Genomic DNA, 16,786 nt, shown 5'->3' with positions numbered 1-16,786 from the left:
CTGCCCCGTCCCTGGTATCAGGCCCATGAGATCCTCAGGGAATCCTAATGTAGTATATCATTACTTACACTGGGATATATGTGACTTATATAATGACATTGGCTGCTGTAACCAGTGGCTGCTGCTGATACTGTTATGTAGATGTGGCCAGATCTGTGTACAGGCAGTGATACACACCACTGTGCTGTATATAACTGATCACCTGCTGCCCCGTCCCTGGTATCAGGCCCATGAGATCCTCAGGGAATCCTAATGTAGTATATTATTACTTACACTGGGATATATGTGACTTATATAATGACATTGGCTGCTGTAACCAGTGGCTGCTGCTGATACTGTTATATAGATGTGGCCAGATCTGTGTACAGGCAGTGATACACACCGCTGTGCTGTATATAACTGGTCACCTGCTGCCCTGTCCCTGGTATCAGGCCCATGAGATCCTCAGGGAATCCTAATGTAGTATATCATTACTTACACTGGGATATATGTGACTTATATAATGACATTGGCTGCTGTAACCAGTGGCTGCTGCTGATTCTGTTATATAGATGTGGCCAGATCTGTGTACAGGCAGTGATACACACCGCTGTGCTGTATATAACTGGTCACCTGCTGCCTCGTCCCTGGTAACAGGCCCATGAGATCCTCAGGGAATCCTAATGTAGTATATTATTACTTACACTGGGATATATGTGACTTATATAATGACATTGGCTGCTGTAACCAGTGGCTGCTGCTGATACTGTTATATAGATGTGGCCAGATCTGTTTACAGGCAGTGATACACACCGCTGTGCTGTATATAACTGATCACCTGCTGCCCCGTCCCTGGTATCAGGCCCATGAGATCCTCAGGGAATCCTAATGTAGTATATTATTACTTACACTGGGATATATGTGACTTATATAATGACATTGGCTGCTGTAACCAGTGGCTGCTGCTGATTCTGTTATGTAGATGTGGCCAGATCTGTGTACAGGCAGTGATACACACCGCTGTGCTGTATATAACTGATCACCTGTTGCCCCGTCCCTGGTATCAGGCCCATGAGATCCTCCGGGAATCCTAATGTAGTATATCATTACTTACACTGGGATATATGTGACTTATATAATGACATTGGCTGCTGTAACCAGTGGCTGCTGCTGATACTGTTATATAGATGTGGCCAGATCTGTTTACAGGCAGTGATACACACCGCTGTGCTGTATATAACTGGTTACCTGCTGCCTCGTCCCTGGTATCAGGCCCATGAGATCCTCAGGGAATCCTAATGTAGTATATCATTACTTACACTGGGATATATGTGACTTATATAATGACATTGGCTGCTGTAACCAGTGGCTGCTGCTGATTCTGTTATATAGATGTGGCCAGATCTGTTTACAGGCAGTGATACACACCGCTGTGCTGTATATAACTGGTCACCTGCTGCCTCGTCCCTGGTATCAGGCCCATGAGATCCTCAGGGAATCCTAATGTAGTATATCATTACTTACACTGGGATGTATGTGACTTATATAATGACATTGGCTGATAGATGTAACCAGTGGCTGCTGCTGATTCTGTTATATAGATGTGGCCAGATCTGTGTACAGGCAGTGATACACACCGCTGTGCTGTATATAACTGATCACCCGCTGCCCTGTCCCTGGTATCAGGCCCATGAGATCCTCAGGGAATCCTAATGTAGTATATCATTACTTACACTGGGATATATGTGACTTATATAATGACATTGGCTGCTGTAACCAGTGGCTGCTGCTGATTCTGTTATATAGATGTGGCCAGATCTGTGTACAGGCAGTGATACACACCGCTGTGCTGTATATAACTGATCACCTGCTGCCTCGTCCCTGGTATCAGGCCCATGAGATCCTCAGGGAATCCTAATGTAGTATATCATTACTTACACTGGGATATATGTGACTTATATAATGACATTGGCTGATAGATGTAACCAGTGGCTGCTGCTGATACTGTTATGTAGATGTGGCCAAATTGGTTTACAGGCAGTGATACACACCGCTGTGCTGTATATAACTGGTTACCTGCTGCCTCGTCCCTGGTATCAGGCCCATGAGATCCTCAGGGAATCCTAATGTAGTATATCATTACTTACACTGGGATATATGTGACTTATATAATGACATTGGCTGCTGTAACCAGTGGCTGCTGCTGATTCTGTTATATAGATGTGGCCAGATCTGTGTACAGGCAGAGATACACACCGCTGTGCTGTATATAACTGGTCACCTGCTGCCCTGTCCCTGGTAACAGGCCCATGAGATCCTCAGGGAATCCTAATGTAGTATATTATTACTTACACTGGGATATATGTGACTTATATAATGACATTGGCTGCTGTAACCAGTGGCTGCTGCTGATTCTGTTATATAGATGTGGCCAGATCTGTTTACAGGCAGTGATACACACCGCTGTGCTGTATATAACTGATCACCTGCTGCCCCGTCCCTGGTATCAGGCCCATGAGATCCTCAGGGAATCCTAATGTAGTATATTATTACTTACACTGGGATATATGTGACTTATATAATGACATTGGCTGCTGTAACCAGTAGCTGCTGCTGATTCTGTTATATAGATGTGGCCAGATCTGTGTACAGGCAGTGATACACACCACTGTGCTGTATATAACTGGTCACCTGCTGCCCCGTCCCTGGTATCAGGCCCATGAGATCCTCAGGGAATCCTAATGTAGTATATCATTACTTACACTGGGATATATGTGACTTAAATAATGACATTGGCTGCTGTAACCAGTGGCTGCTGCTGATTCTGTTATGTAGATGTGGCCAGATCTGTGTACAGGCAGTGATACACACCGCTGTGCTGTATATAACTGGTCACCTGCTGCCCTGTCCCTGGTAACAGGCCCATGAGATCCTCAGGGAATCCTAATGTAGTATATTATTACTTACACTGGGATATATGTGACTTATATAATGACATTGGCTGCTGTAACCAGTGGCTGCTGCTGATTCTGTTATATAGATGTGGCCAGATCTGTTTACAGGCAGTGATACACACCGCTGTGCTGTATATAACTGATCACCTGCTGCCCCGTCCCTGGTATCAGGCCCATGAGATCCTCAGGGAATCCTAATGTAGTATATTATTACTTACCCTGGGATATATGTGACTTATATAATGACATTGGCTGCTGTAAGCAGTGGCTGTTGCTGATTCTGTTATGTAGATGTGGCCAGATCTGTTTACAGGCAGTAATACACACCGCTGTGCTGTATATAACTGGTCACCTGCTGCCCCGTCCCTGGTATCAGGCCCATGAGATCCTCAGGTAATCCTAATGTAGTATATTATTACTTACACTGGGATATATGTGACTTATATAATGACATTGGCTGCTGTAACCAGTGGCTGCAGCTGATTCTGTTATATAGATGTGGCCAGATCTGTTTACAGGCAGTGATACACACAGCTGTGCTGTATATAACTGGTCACCTGCTGCCCCGTCTCTGGTATCAGGCCCATGAGATCCTCAGGGAATCCTAATGTAGTATATCATTACTTACACTGGGATATATGTGACTTATATAATGACATTGGCTGCTGTAACCAGTGGCTGCTGCTGATTCTGTTATGTAGTTGTGGCCAGATCTGTTTACAGGCAGTGATACACACCACTGTGCTGTATATAACTGATCACCTGCTGCCTCGTCCCTGGTATCAGGCCCATGAGATCCTCAGGTAATCATAATGTAGTATATTATTACTTACACTGGGATATATGTGACTTATATACTGACATTGGCTGCTGTAACCAGTGGCTGCTGCTGATTCTGTAATATAGATGTGGCCAGATCTGTTTACAGGCAGTGATACACACCGCTGTGCTGTATATAACTGGTCACCTGCTGCCCCGTCCCTGGTATCAGGCCCATGAGATCCTCAGGTAATCCTAATGTAGTATATCATTACTTACACTGGGATATATGTGACTTATATAATGATTGTTTCCCTTCTGCTCTTATCCTTACAGGTAATTCCCAGAGGATGTCGGCCAATAAGACACTTGAAGGTTGGTAGGATTTTCTCTGTGAATAATATAAAATGCAGCCAGAATGTATCTATATATCTGACTAATAACACCACTGATGAGTCTGCCCAAGGGGGCTGTTATATAAATGGCAGAACCAGTCTGGTATTATATGTGCAGGACCAGCACCTGGGTGCAGAATGGAGGCCGTCCCCAAACAGAGGGAAAGTATATTGTGTGGCACTTCCCTGACATTGTGTAATACATTGTACACCGATATTTCGTGAGGGGCAGCTATAGAGACAGTGTACCCTTCTCCATGACTGGGCACAGGACTTGCTCTATCAGTGAGCTGGCAGCTCTATTGACCCTGGCACATTGGTTATAATCGCCATACCCCCACCATGCCCCATGACTGATGATGTCATGATGGGGTGGGACATCTGGCACTGGTAAGTGCACCACTGGCAGGAGGGTCCTCAGGAGGGTCTGGGGGCTTCATAGACTGCAGTGTGGCTGCCTGGTACATCTAGAGGATATTCCGGACACCACTGTCACAGCACCCAGTACGTCACCATGGTGGGGGTGGGACATCTGGCACTGGTCAGTGCAGCAATGGCAGGAGGGTCCTCAGGAGGGTCTGGGGGCTTCATAGACTGCAGTGTGCCTGCCTGGTACATCTAGAGGATATTCCGGACACCACTGCCACAGCACCCAGTACGTCACCATGGTGGGGGGGGTGGACATCTGGCACTGGTCAGTGCAGCACTGACAGGAGGGTCCTCAGGAGGGTCTGGAGGCTTCATAGACTGCAGTGTGCCTGCCTGGTACATCTAGAGGATATTCTGGACACCACTGTCACAGCACCCAGTACGTCACCATGATGGGGGTGGGACATCTGGCACTGGTCAGTGCAGCACTGGCAGGAGGGTCCTCAGGAGGGTCTGGAGGCTTCATAGACTGCAGTGTTGCTGCCTGGTACATCTAGAGGATATTCCAGACACCACTGCCACAGCACCCAGTACGTCACCATGGTGGGGGGGGGGACATCTGGCACTGGTCAGTGCAGCACTGGCAGGAGGGTCCTCAGGAGGGTCTGGGGGCTTCATAGACTGCAGTGTGGCTGCCTGGTACATCTAGAGGATATTCCGGACACCACTGCCACATCATCCAGTACGTCACCATGGTGGGGGGGGGGGACATCTGGCACTGGTCAGTGCAGCACTGGCAGGAGGGTCCTCAGGAGGGTCTGGAGGCTTCATAGACTGCAGTGTGCCTGTCTGGTACATCTAGAGGATATTCCGGACACCACTGCCACAGCACCCAGTACGTCACCATGGTGGGGGGGGGGACATCTGGCACTGGTCAGTGCAGCACTGGCAGGAGGGTCCTCAGGAGGGTCTGGGGGCTTCATAGACTGCAGTGTGCCTGTCTGGTACATCTAGAGGATATTCCGGACACCACTGCCACAGCACCCAGTACGTCACCATGGTGGGGGGGGACATCTGGCACTGGTAAGTGCAGCACTGGCTGGAGGGTCCTCAGGAGGGTCTGGGGGCTTCATAGACTGCAGTGTGGCTGCCTGGTACATCTAGAGGATATTCCGGACACCACTGCCACAGCACCCAGTACGTAACCTTGGTGGGGGGGGACATCTGGCACTGGTAAGTGCAGCACTGGCAGGAGGGTCCTCCGGAGGGTCTGGGGGCTTTATAGACTGCAGTGTGGCTGCCTGGTACATCTAGAGGATATTCCAGACACCACTGCCACAGCACCCAGTACGTCACCATGGTGGGGGGGGGACATCTGGCACTGGTCAGTGCAGCACTGGCGGGAGGGTCCTCAGGAGTGTCTGGGGGCTTCATAGACTGCAGTGTGCCTGCCTGGTACATCTAGAGGATATTACGGACACCACTGCCACAGCACCCAGTACGTCACCATGGTGGGGGGGGACATCTGGCACTGGTCAGTGCAGCACTGACAGAAGGGTCCTCTGGAGGGTCTGGGGGCTTCTTAGACTGCAGTGTGGCTGTCTGGTACATCTAGAGGATATTCCGGACACCACTGCCACAGCACCCAGTACGTCACCATGGTGGGGGTGGGACATCTGGCACTGGTAAGTGCAGCACTGGCTGGAGGGTCCTCAGGAGGGTCTGGGGGCTTCATAGACTGCAGTGTGCCTGCCTGGTACATCTAGAGGATATTCCAGACACCACTGCCACAGCACCCAGTACGTCACCATGGTGGGGGTGGGACATCTGGCACTGGTAAGTGCAGCACTGGCTGGAGGGTCCTCAGGAGGGTCTGGGGGCTTCATAGACTGCAGTGTGGCTGCCTGGTACAACTAGAGGATATTCCGGACACCACTGCCACAGCACCCAGTACGTCACCATGGTGGGGGGGGGGCATCTGGCACTGGTCAGTGCAGCACTGGCAGGAGGGTCCTCAGGAGGGTCTGGAGGCTTCATAGACTGCAGTGTGCCTGTGTGGTACATCTAGAGGATATTCCGGACACCACTGCCACAGCACCCAGTACGTCACCATGGTGGGGGTGGGACATCTGGCACTGGTAAGTGCAGCACTGGCTGGAGGGTCCTCAGGAGGGTCTGGGGGCTTCATAGACTGCAGTGTGGCTGCCTGGTACATCTAAAAGGATATTCCGGACACCACTGCCACAGAATCCAGTACGTCACCATGGTGGGGGGGGGGACATCTGGCACTGGTCAGTGCAGCACTGGCAGGAGGGTCCTCAGGAGGGTCTGGAGGCTTCATAGACTGCAGTGTGCCTGTCTGGTACATCTAGAGGATATTCCGGACACCACTGCCACAGCACCCAGTACGTCACCATGGTGGGGGTGGGACATCTGGCACTGGTAAGTGCAGCACTGGCAGGAGGGTCCTCAGGAGGGTCTGGGGGCTTCATAGACTGCAGTGTGTTTGTCTGGTACATCTAGAGGATATTCCGGACACCACTGCCACAGCACCCAGTACGTCACCATGATGGGGGTGGGACATCTGGCACTGGTAAGTGCACCACTGGCAGGACGGTCCTCAGGAGGGTCTGGGGCTTCATAGACTGCAGTGTGTCTGTCCGGTACATCTAGAGGATATTCCGGACACCACTGCCACAGCACCCAGTACGTCACCATGATGGGGGTGGGACATCTGGCACTGGTAAATGCAGCACTGGCAGGAGGGTCCTTCGGAGGGTCTGGTGGCGTCATAGACTGCAGTGTGCCTGCCTGGTACATCTAGAGGATATTCCGGATACCACTGCCACAGCACCCAGTACGTCACCATGGTGGGGGTGGGACATCTGGCACTGGTAAGTGCAGCACTGGCAGGAGGGTCCTCAGGAGGGTCTGGGGGCTTCATAGACTGCAGTGTGGCTGCCTGGTACATCTAGAGGATATTACGGACTCCACTGCCACAGCACCCAGTACGTCGCCATGGTGGGGATGGGACATCTGGCACTGGTAAGTGCAGCACTGGCAGGAGGGTCCTCAGGAGGGTCTGGGGGCTTCATAGACTGCAGTGTGGTTGTCTGGTACATCTAGAGGATATTCCGGACACCACTGCCACAGCACCCAGTACGTCGCCATGGTGGCACCCTAACGACATCAAACACCCAAATAGCACAGACTTTTAAAAAAGTTCCCTATACTCCGGCCCGCTCTCAAATGACGATATGGCTTCTCGTTTTTGGGAGGATTCACCAATCCCACAACTAAACCCAAGCTCATCTGCTATCTTAGGTGAGGATATATCCCTGGAAGAAGTACTGTCCACCATTACAGGAATAAAACCAGGCAAGGCCCCGGGGCCGGATGGCTTGTCCTCAGAATACTTTAATCTCTTAGCACCTAAGATTTCCCCAACTAGTTAGATGGTTGGTGGGAAAGTTGGTCTGATGTGTGGCCAGCATTAGCTAGTAACAGGTCTCCAATCACTAGGATACAAGGATAAGTTATACCAGGCTGAGTATGTTCTCACTGGAGAAACGGAGGCTGAGAGGTGATATGATTAGTATGTTACATACAGAATTGGGAATCATATGGAACTGGGAGATGATTGGTCAGTATCAGGCCTATACTTAGGACACGCGGGAGTGTACTGAGGCTCAAGGAAAAGAGATTCCGTACTGAATTAAGAGGATTCTTCCCCATTAGAGCAGTAACATTCTGGAACTCATTGCCGGTGGGGTGATTACAGCGACCACTGGTAATGAATTTAAATTAAAGATGGATACATGTATGGCCACAAAGGGAATCGTGAAGATATGACTTACTCCAGTCAGTAGTTACAGGTGAGATAGGTTGAACCCAATGGACTGATGTCTTTTATCACCTTGAGTCTTATGTTACTCTGCACAGAAACAAAATAACACCCAAATGTAACTCTCTGCACATGTTACCACTGCCCCACCTGCAGTGCAGTATGGTTTTGTCCATTAGAGAGATCATTTGCATTTGTGAGTGAACCAGATCAGGTCCTTTGTGTAGAGTTGGTGAGAGCCATAAATAGTTATCCAGGACAGAAGGATTTAGAATGACAGAACCTCTATGTGTTTAGTGACAAGCACTGAGACAGACCAGTCCTCTACACAGTCATTGGTATAACCCCCTGACTATGCTGCATTATCTGCTCAGGTTGGATCACTGCTGCACCACATGCCATAGATGCCTCCTGCTGCCCCACATGCCATAGGTGCCTCCGGCTCGCCCCATGCCATAGGTGCCTCCGGCTGCCCCACATGCCATAGGTGCCTCCGGCTGCACCACATGCCATAGGTGCCTCCGGCTGCACCACATGCCATAGGTGCCTCCGGCTGCACCACATGCCATAGGTGCCTCCGGCTGCACCACATGCCATAGGTGCCTCCGGCTGCACCACATGCCATAGGTGCCTCCGGCTGCACCACATGCCATAGGTGCCTCCGGCTGCCCCACATGCCATAGGTGCCTCCGGCTGCCCCACAGGCCATAGGTGCCTCCGGCTGCACCACATGCCATAGGTGCCTCCGGCTGCACCACATGCCATAGGTGCCTCCGGCTGCACCACATGCCATAGGTGCCTCCGGCTGCACCACATGCCATAGGTGCCTCCGGCTGCACCACATGCCATAGGTGCCTCCGGCTGCACCACATGCCATAGGTGCCTCCGGCTGCACCACATGCATAGGTGCCTCCGGCTGCACCACTTGCCATAGGTGCCTCCGGCTGCACCACATGCCATAGGTGCCTCCGGCTGCACCACATGCCATAGGTGCCTCCGGCTGCGCCACATGCCATAGGTGCCTCCCGCTGCGCCACATGTAATAGAGGCCTCCTGCTGCGCCACATGCCATAGGTGCCTCCCGCTGCGCTACATGTAATAGAGGCCTCCCGCTGCGCCACATGTAATAGAGGCCTCCTTCTGCGCCACATGTAATAGAGGCCTCCTTCTGCGCCACATGTAATAGAGGCCTCCTGCTGCGCCACATGTAATAGGGCCTCCTGCTGCGCCACATGTAATAGGGGCCTCCTGCTGCGCCTCATGTAATAGGGCCTCCTGCTGCGCCACATGTAATAGGGGCCTCCTGCTGCACTACATGTAATAGGGGCCTCCCGCTGCAGCTACATGTAATAGGGGCCTCCCGCTGCGCTACATGTAATAGATGCCTCCCGCTGCACTACATGTAATAGATGCCTCCCGCTGCACTACATGTAATAGATGCCTCCCGCTGCACCACATGTAATAGATGCCTCCCGCTGCACCACATGTAATAGATGCCTCCCCGCTGCACCACATGTAATAGAGGCCTCCCCGCTGCACCACATGTAATAGATGCCTCCCCGCTGCACCACATGTAATAGAGGCCTCCCCGCTGCACCACATGTAATAGGGGCCTCCCGCTGCACTACATGTAATAGGGGCCTCCCGCTGCACTACATGTAATAGGGGCCTCCCGCTGCACTACATGTAATAGTGGCCTCCCGCTGCACTACATGTAATAGTGGCCTCCTGCTGCACTACATGTAATAGGGGCCTCCTGCTGCACTACATGTAATAGGGGCCTCCTGCTGCACTACATGTAATAGGGGCCTCCTGCTGCACTACATGTAATAGGGGCCTCCTGCTGCACTACATGTAATAGAGGCCTCCTGCTGCATTTACATGCAATAGATGCCTCCTGCTGCATTACATGCAATAGATGCCTCCCACTGCACTACATGTAATAGATGCCTCCCGCTGCATCACTATACAGAGCTTTAGTCTTATAAGGAAGCAGCACCTATATCTACTCCATGCACACCGGAATGAGCCTCTATATTATGGCCATACCAAGTGCACTCTGTTTGTGTGTTATCAGTGAGTAACCGCTACACAATATCAGTTTTTGGAACCCAGTGCTGGCTGTACTTGTAGACAGCTGCCTAAGGGCACCAGGACCCAAGGGCACCACTGAGTCTGCCTACCTCCAACATCAATGTGCCTACAGATACATCTTGTTATATGGCATTGGCTGTTGGTCTTATCACCCAGATGCCACTTTGCCAGACCCCATCGTGGCCCTCAGGGCAAACCACTCTCCACACCCGCTACCCCCAATGCTGCTGTGCTCTGTACAAGGCAGCTTCCCCCCACTAACCCCTGTCTCCCCAATCCTGGAGACCACATGTCACAGCTGCTGTGTCTGGCTCACCCCCTGTGCTGGATGTTACTCTTCTTACTGCTGATCCATGTGTGCGGGGGTCTCAGTCTCAGTATCACCGGGGCTGATGACAAGCTGCCACAGCTGCTAGGGCTGACTCACACCCTCTGCTGGGTGATGCTCTCCCTGCTTCCAGTCTCTGTGTCGGTCAGCATCACCTGGGTCATGTCCGTGCTCACCATACAAGCTGTGGAGGGGCTGCACTGTGTGCATTGAGGACCGGCACATAGTGACCACTGCTCCCGGCATGTCTGCCATGACCGGTGTACTGTGGAAGTCTAGTTGTACACACGCCATTTTAGGATAGTATGGCCGCCATTTTGGTTCGCAGAGTTGCGCAAATAAAGTTTCCATACCCGAGTATGTGTGACAAAGTGGACCAGAAGAGTAGCCATACTATCACACATAAATTCATAAATACATACTGACACTAAGTAAAATGTAGTTAAAGGTTTAGAACGCCACACATAGCTTAGTTAGCCCTGCATACATCTGTCTGTATCATGTTTAGTACCGTTCCGTTCCGTTTCTTATGCGTAGTATTCCGGTCATTGCGAATATTTCGCAATAGACACGGCCCGATAGTTATGGACATAATCCATATTCCAGAGACGGTTTCTGTTGAAAGTATGTAACAAAGGAATCTGGATGAAACTGGTTCTTATCACTGCTGACGCCGAAACCATCAAACAAAGGACTCTTAAAGTTCACTCCCCTGCACCTAGTCAAACCAGTTGTATCATCTTACCCCCCAATCACAGTGGACCTGACATACGATCTCTGACCAATGGGAATGGCCTTTGACCTCCCCCTTCTGACCCTATAAGATAGGTGACCCAGGGCTGCCCGGTCACTTCGGCACATCTACCTTTCCCTGACTTTCCACCGGGCTATAGTTCATCCCTGAACGATAGCGAGCTCTGACCGGACTGCGCTTCGCATATTTGATGAGACGGTAACGGTTGCATTAACGGTATTTATCCTTATTGTATTGTTGGCTGATTGTGTCTTGTATCTGTTTCCTTCCCCCTAGCAGAGCCTGACATAGATATTCATTGTTAGTCTATTGTATTACCTGTTAAACCTGTATTTTCTATTCCTGTAACCCCCTTTTGTCCATTAGGGACTTAAATACAACCGTTTTACGGAGTTCTTATCTCCATACTTCTATACTGTGGTTTGTGTCTGTTATTCGCATTTAGCGACAAAGATATATTACGGACACTGTCCATAAAGGTATATTCGCAGATTAGAGACAAATTACTGCGAAGGGATCTCTTATTAAGGTATTGGTTCTTGGGTGTATAATACACAATAAAGGTACGCTACGCTGTGCTACATTTTGTTCGCACGTAGTTAGGTATAAAGGGTACGCAGGTTACGGACACAATACGTAACCGGCGCTTTTCACTTATTGTTTCTTTGGTCATATTCTATCGCTATTAACAATTGGGGGCATCGTCCGGCCGCGTCACATTCCAGAACTCAGTACCAGGCGTGCGACCCGACCTATACCAGCAAAAGGGTGGAAGTATTATTATCCATTGCTGGATAGGCCGGGTCCGCGGCGATGCGGGGTTCGGGAAGTGCTAGCATTGAACCCGGAGAACAATAAGTGAAAGCCATGTGTTTAAAAGCATATCATATTAAGTGTTTAATAAACTGTACTTCTGCCTGCCACAAGTAGTTTAACGGGGTATAGTGTCTTGAGTTTGCTTGTTTATTACAGTATATGTGCCACGTGCGATAAAGTTCGCACACGTGGAAACAAAGGCCTGTGTTTATTATAGTACATAGAGGATCCCTTCTGTGCAAAACTATAACTTTTATTGTTAGTTACTCCAGGGCCAGGAACTCCGCCACGTGGCGATAAGTTCTGGGCCTTTTACAGTAACGTAAAGCGTCTATTGTGTATTACGCAAGGTGCGCGCGCACGTACGTGCCCACATCGGGAAATTTTCGCATCTTTGTACGCAATTTGCAGATTAAGTGCGGGCTTTATTTCGCATCTTGATACGCAACTTGCGGACGGAGTTGAGGGATTTATTCCACATTTAGGCGCAATTACTGCATATAGCGAAACTCGAGCGCAACCTTGCAAATACACTATAGAACACGTGGGTGGCCGATTTCATCGGCGGCCGGTGAACAACGCACGTACACATGTGGCTGTTCATTGGCACTGCACATGCAGCACACATAGGAACTCAAAGGTGAACAGTATTGAACCACTAGCTTTATTTAAACAGTATAGTAATATACTGTGGATAAGGCGGTGATTAATAAAAGAAAATAAGTTTTTTTTTCTTTTTGTTCATTTTTCAAAAACAAGCAAACTCAAGCATTATTTTAATAGATTCCTATAGCTTATTATAAGGGATTTATACCTGCATAAGTATCTAGTGAAAAGCTACCAGCCTGGGAAGATTTTCTGTACAGAAATATTTCAAATATAAGCATAAGACCAAGGTGTAACTAGCGCCCAGTGTGAAAAATAACTGAGGCGAACGGGTGTGTGACGGCACGACTCAAGCGCAGTGTAGTCCAGAGTAGGACAGTCCAGTTAGGACCGGGTTCACGTGACGACGTGCCCATAGGAACTGCCCCTTCAGTGGAACTGATCCGCTAGGAGGGTACAAGAAGATACATCGGAACCCAGTGATCCGATTAGCTACTTTAGAAAATCCAGTTTTTGGGGGTACAGGAAAACAAGTTTGTTGTACCCTGGAAAAATTGTGCCGCACCTTGCAAGTTGGCTAGAAGTTCGCTGCTAGTTGAAAGACTTGGTGATTGAGTATCATACCTCGTATCCTTCGCACCTGCTTGATTGTGGGACTGTTCTAGGAAGCTGTAGAAGTGAGTGTTTGAGGAGCTCTCAGACAAGTAATAACCCACCGGTATCTATTAAGCTGTGAACGTTTATTCCTGTAATTATGGGTAATAACGGGTCACGCTGTGATAACGTGCATGTTAGGGAGGAAGCAAGCCGACCAAAAGGATCGGCGGCTTTTATTATGTGCTGTGTGCACGGTGAACGAGCAGTTGTTTACCAAAATAAATGGAGAAAAATGACACAAGGCAGCAAGTTAGAATTTCCCAGTGTTGGTAGCTTCGATCCAGAAATCTTATCGGCAGTAAAAGATGAAATATGTCTACTCTCCAATCGTAAGAAGAGAGTGAAGCACATAGATATTCTTAAATTGTGGCAGAAGGAAGGACAGGAACAATGGGGAATCAGAGGTCTGGCAATACCAGATACAATCAGCCACAATAAAAATGCAACCGCTGCCGCAATAGAATCAGCTCCCCCACCCCCATATGTGCCGAAGGGGTTAATGACTCATAAGAAAGACATGAGTAATAATGTATCCATTGCTAACTTGTACCCTGTTTTTACCCCCTATAAGCAAGATACAGATCCACAAGGGAGATTCCTGACATCAGCCATCCCTTGTGAAGCTAGCGGAAAGGAGAGAGAGGCTGAGACAGCCCAAGCTGCTGCTGCCATTCTGGTCGAGGAGATGGCTGATGCCAGGAACACGATTGGAGACACAGGTAAGTACACACAACACAGCACAGAGATAGTTGCTCCTGGGATGTTGTCCAATGGTGCAGGGGGGATACAGATCCACCCTCTGCACACAGTAGAACCTCCTTGTGGACGGGGAGACGGGGATGAGGTAATGCCTGTAAAGGATAGTGACATGCACAATACATGGACATGATTGGAACGTCATTCAATCATCAAAAATTTCCCTGATCACAGCAAAGATCTGGCAAAGTGTCAGAAATTTGTAAGGGAGCGAGGAAATTCAGATGAGCCCACCAATAAGGATTGGCGATACATGTTGAGAGCTTGCCTCCCTTCACACATAGATGTCCAGAAGTTCATTCGAGACAGTGGTGTGGAGGGCGATAAGATTTTAACTGAACAGGACAACCAGGAAAATATACGCCTAATAAATATACAATTGGGTGTATATTTCCCAGCGACGGTTGAAAATACCCTAGGGTTCACCATCACACAGAAAGATGGTGAGTCCACCAGCGGATATATCTACCGTGCTTTACAGGCATTGCCAAAACACTCTAGTATCCACAGCCCCAGGGACAACATACATCTTAAGGGAGGGATTGTCTCTGTGCTGATACAAGGTCTTAGGGAAAATCTGAGAACCAACATAGAAACCATTCACCCCAACTGCAGACAAATGTCAATACACACTTTAAAGAAATCTGCTGTTGATCTGGACAAACGATTTATGACAGAAAGACAAAACCAAACGGTATGTTTCAAATGTGGAAACAAAGGACACATAGCCAGACATTGCAGGGTAAGTAACCATTGGAAACATAACACATATGTAAGTAACTGGGAGACACAATGGGAGAAGACAGGTAGGTCTCAACACATAGCCATAGCCCCACCTAGTAGCCAACGCCGCCCTAAGCATGACACATATATGCAAACAGGGAGTAGGACACACATACACCCCACATCCAGGTAACATAAGACAATATCTGAGAGAGGAGCCACCGATATGGGTAAGTGAAATAGTTTAAATATAAAGTTTTTTCGTATCGAACCCGTTAACAACATTCCCTCCTGGTCTAGGTTGTGCTAAGCAATTAGTAGCAGCAGTTGGGGTAACAGGAAAAATACAGCATTACCCACTGACGAAACCAGCAGATGTTACAAGCGGGCCTCTGCATACCAAACACTCTTTTCTGTTGGCTGCAGCGGCCCCGACTGTCCTCCTGGGTAAAATGGGATGTGTCATCTATTGCACCCCTGATGGGGTATTTCTGGACACTCCTAGAAATCTTACACAAGAAGTGCAAGATATGCTGGACAGTCCTCAGAGGCTAATGTTGTATTCCACTGTTATAGAGTCAAATCCATCTAAGGTAGCTAAAAACTACAGCACAAATACCGAGTTCCCTTTGAACTAAAGATGGGAAGGACACAGGATCAATGGCAACTATTGCTTCAATAGAAACCCTGTTAAAAACAGAAAGTATAGCGCCCCAAAGTACAGCTTCACCATTTGAAATCTGAGGTTGAGCTGGAAAAATACCCAGTGAAATAACAAGGTTCCCAAAAGAGAACTTTTAACTAAATACCCCTAGACACAGCTGTTAGGATGGGACAAAGTTATATTTTCACACAAGTTGAAGATTTCAAATTAATAAACAATATATATATATTCAGTATATGTATCCAAGGACTTATCCATGTGACATATTGTAATTGCAAGCTACTATCACCTGTTCCTGTCAATCAAAGACCAATCAACAAGCTATTATGAGGATCACCAGTTGTTCCTGTCCATCGAAGAGATCGTGAAGTGAATGTATAGCTTAAATGTATAATTACAACAAGTTTACGTCAGAGAGCCGATTAGAACTGCTGACCAATACTAAATATGTTCTTCCATATATGTAATGATTTAAATAAAGGTAGTTAGCATGATCACCATATATGAAAGCACCCCCATACTATTGTGGCCAAAAATAGATAGTAAAAAGTATAAATTGTATGATATGACGACAGCAAAGGGGGAAGTGCTGGGGGCCCGCCCCTCACACTATCCTCACACTACACATGCTTTTGGAGGCTGTGCTGTCCTGTTCTGTCTGTCCGGAATTAAGCAATATTGTATAATATATTATTTTGGATAAATATGTAATTACGTGTCATTTATTTATCCTCGAACTTAACAGTGGATTTATTCCCAACTTATCAATGGTGACTCCGACGTTCCTGCCTAATCACATCAGGCTACCTGCTGCATTCTACGCAACTTCTACAGACACAAGGTGAGAAAAAGCCTTTTTTTTACTATAATATGATTACAAAGTTGCGTTATGAATGGCAGGTGGACTGATGTGGACGGTAGGTGACACGATATATCTTATGTGATATTGCTTATTCTTATTCTAAATTGGAAAACTTATTATTAAAACTGTAGCTATTTTCTAAATAATAAATTATAGGCTGTTAATAAGGAATAGATTAATTTAATCACAGTGTGTGACAAAAGGTCAATTGTCACTGTGGTTCACG

The 16,786-nt window shown here is 48.4% G+C and overlaps 1 protein-coding gene across 2 annotated transcripts in view; it reads left to right on the top strand.

Moving 5' to 3' along the window:
• LOC146007443 (NACHT, LRR and PYD domains-containing protein 3-like) overlaps positions 1 to 16,786 on the top strand; it is a 253,821-nt gene that overhangs the window by 83,011 nt on the left and 154,024 nt on the right. For both annotated transcript variants that reach the window (XM_083145793.1, XM_083145792.1), the window contains one exon: positions 4,029 to 4,067. In XM_083145793.1, the coding sequence (XP_083001919.1) occupies positions 4,029 to 4,067 (39 nt within the window). The remainder of the gene's footprint in view (positions 1 to 4,028; positions 4,068 to 16,786) is intronic.

This window comes from Crinia signifera, chromosome 6 (genome assembly GCF_055691185.1).
Source record: "Crinia signifera chromosome 6, ASM5569118v1, whole genome shotgun sequence".
NCBI lineage: Eukaryota > Metazoa > Chordata > Amphibia > Anura > Myobatrachidae > Crinia > Crinia signifera.
This window is presented reverse-complemented; position numbering and strand designations above follow the sequence as displayed.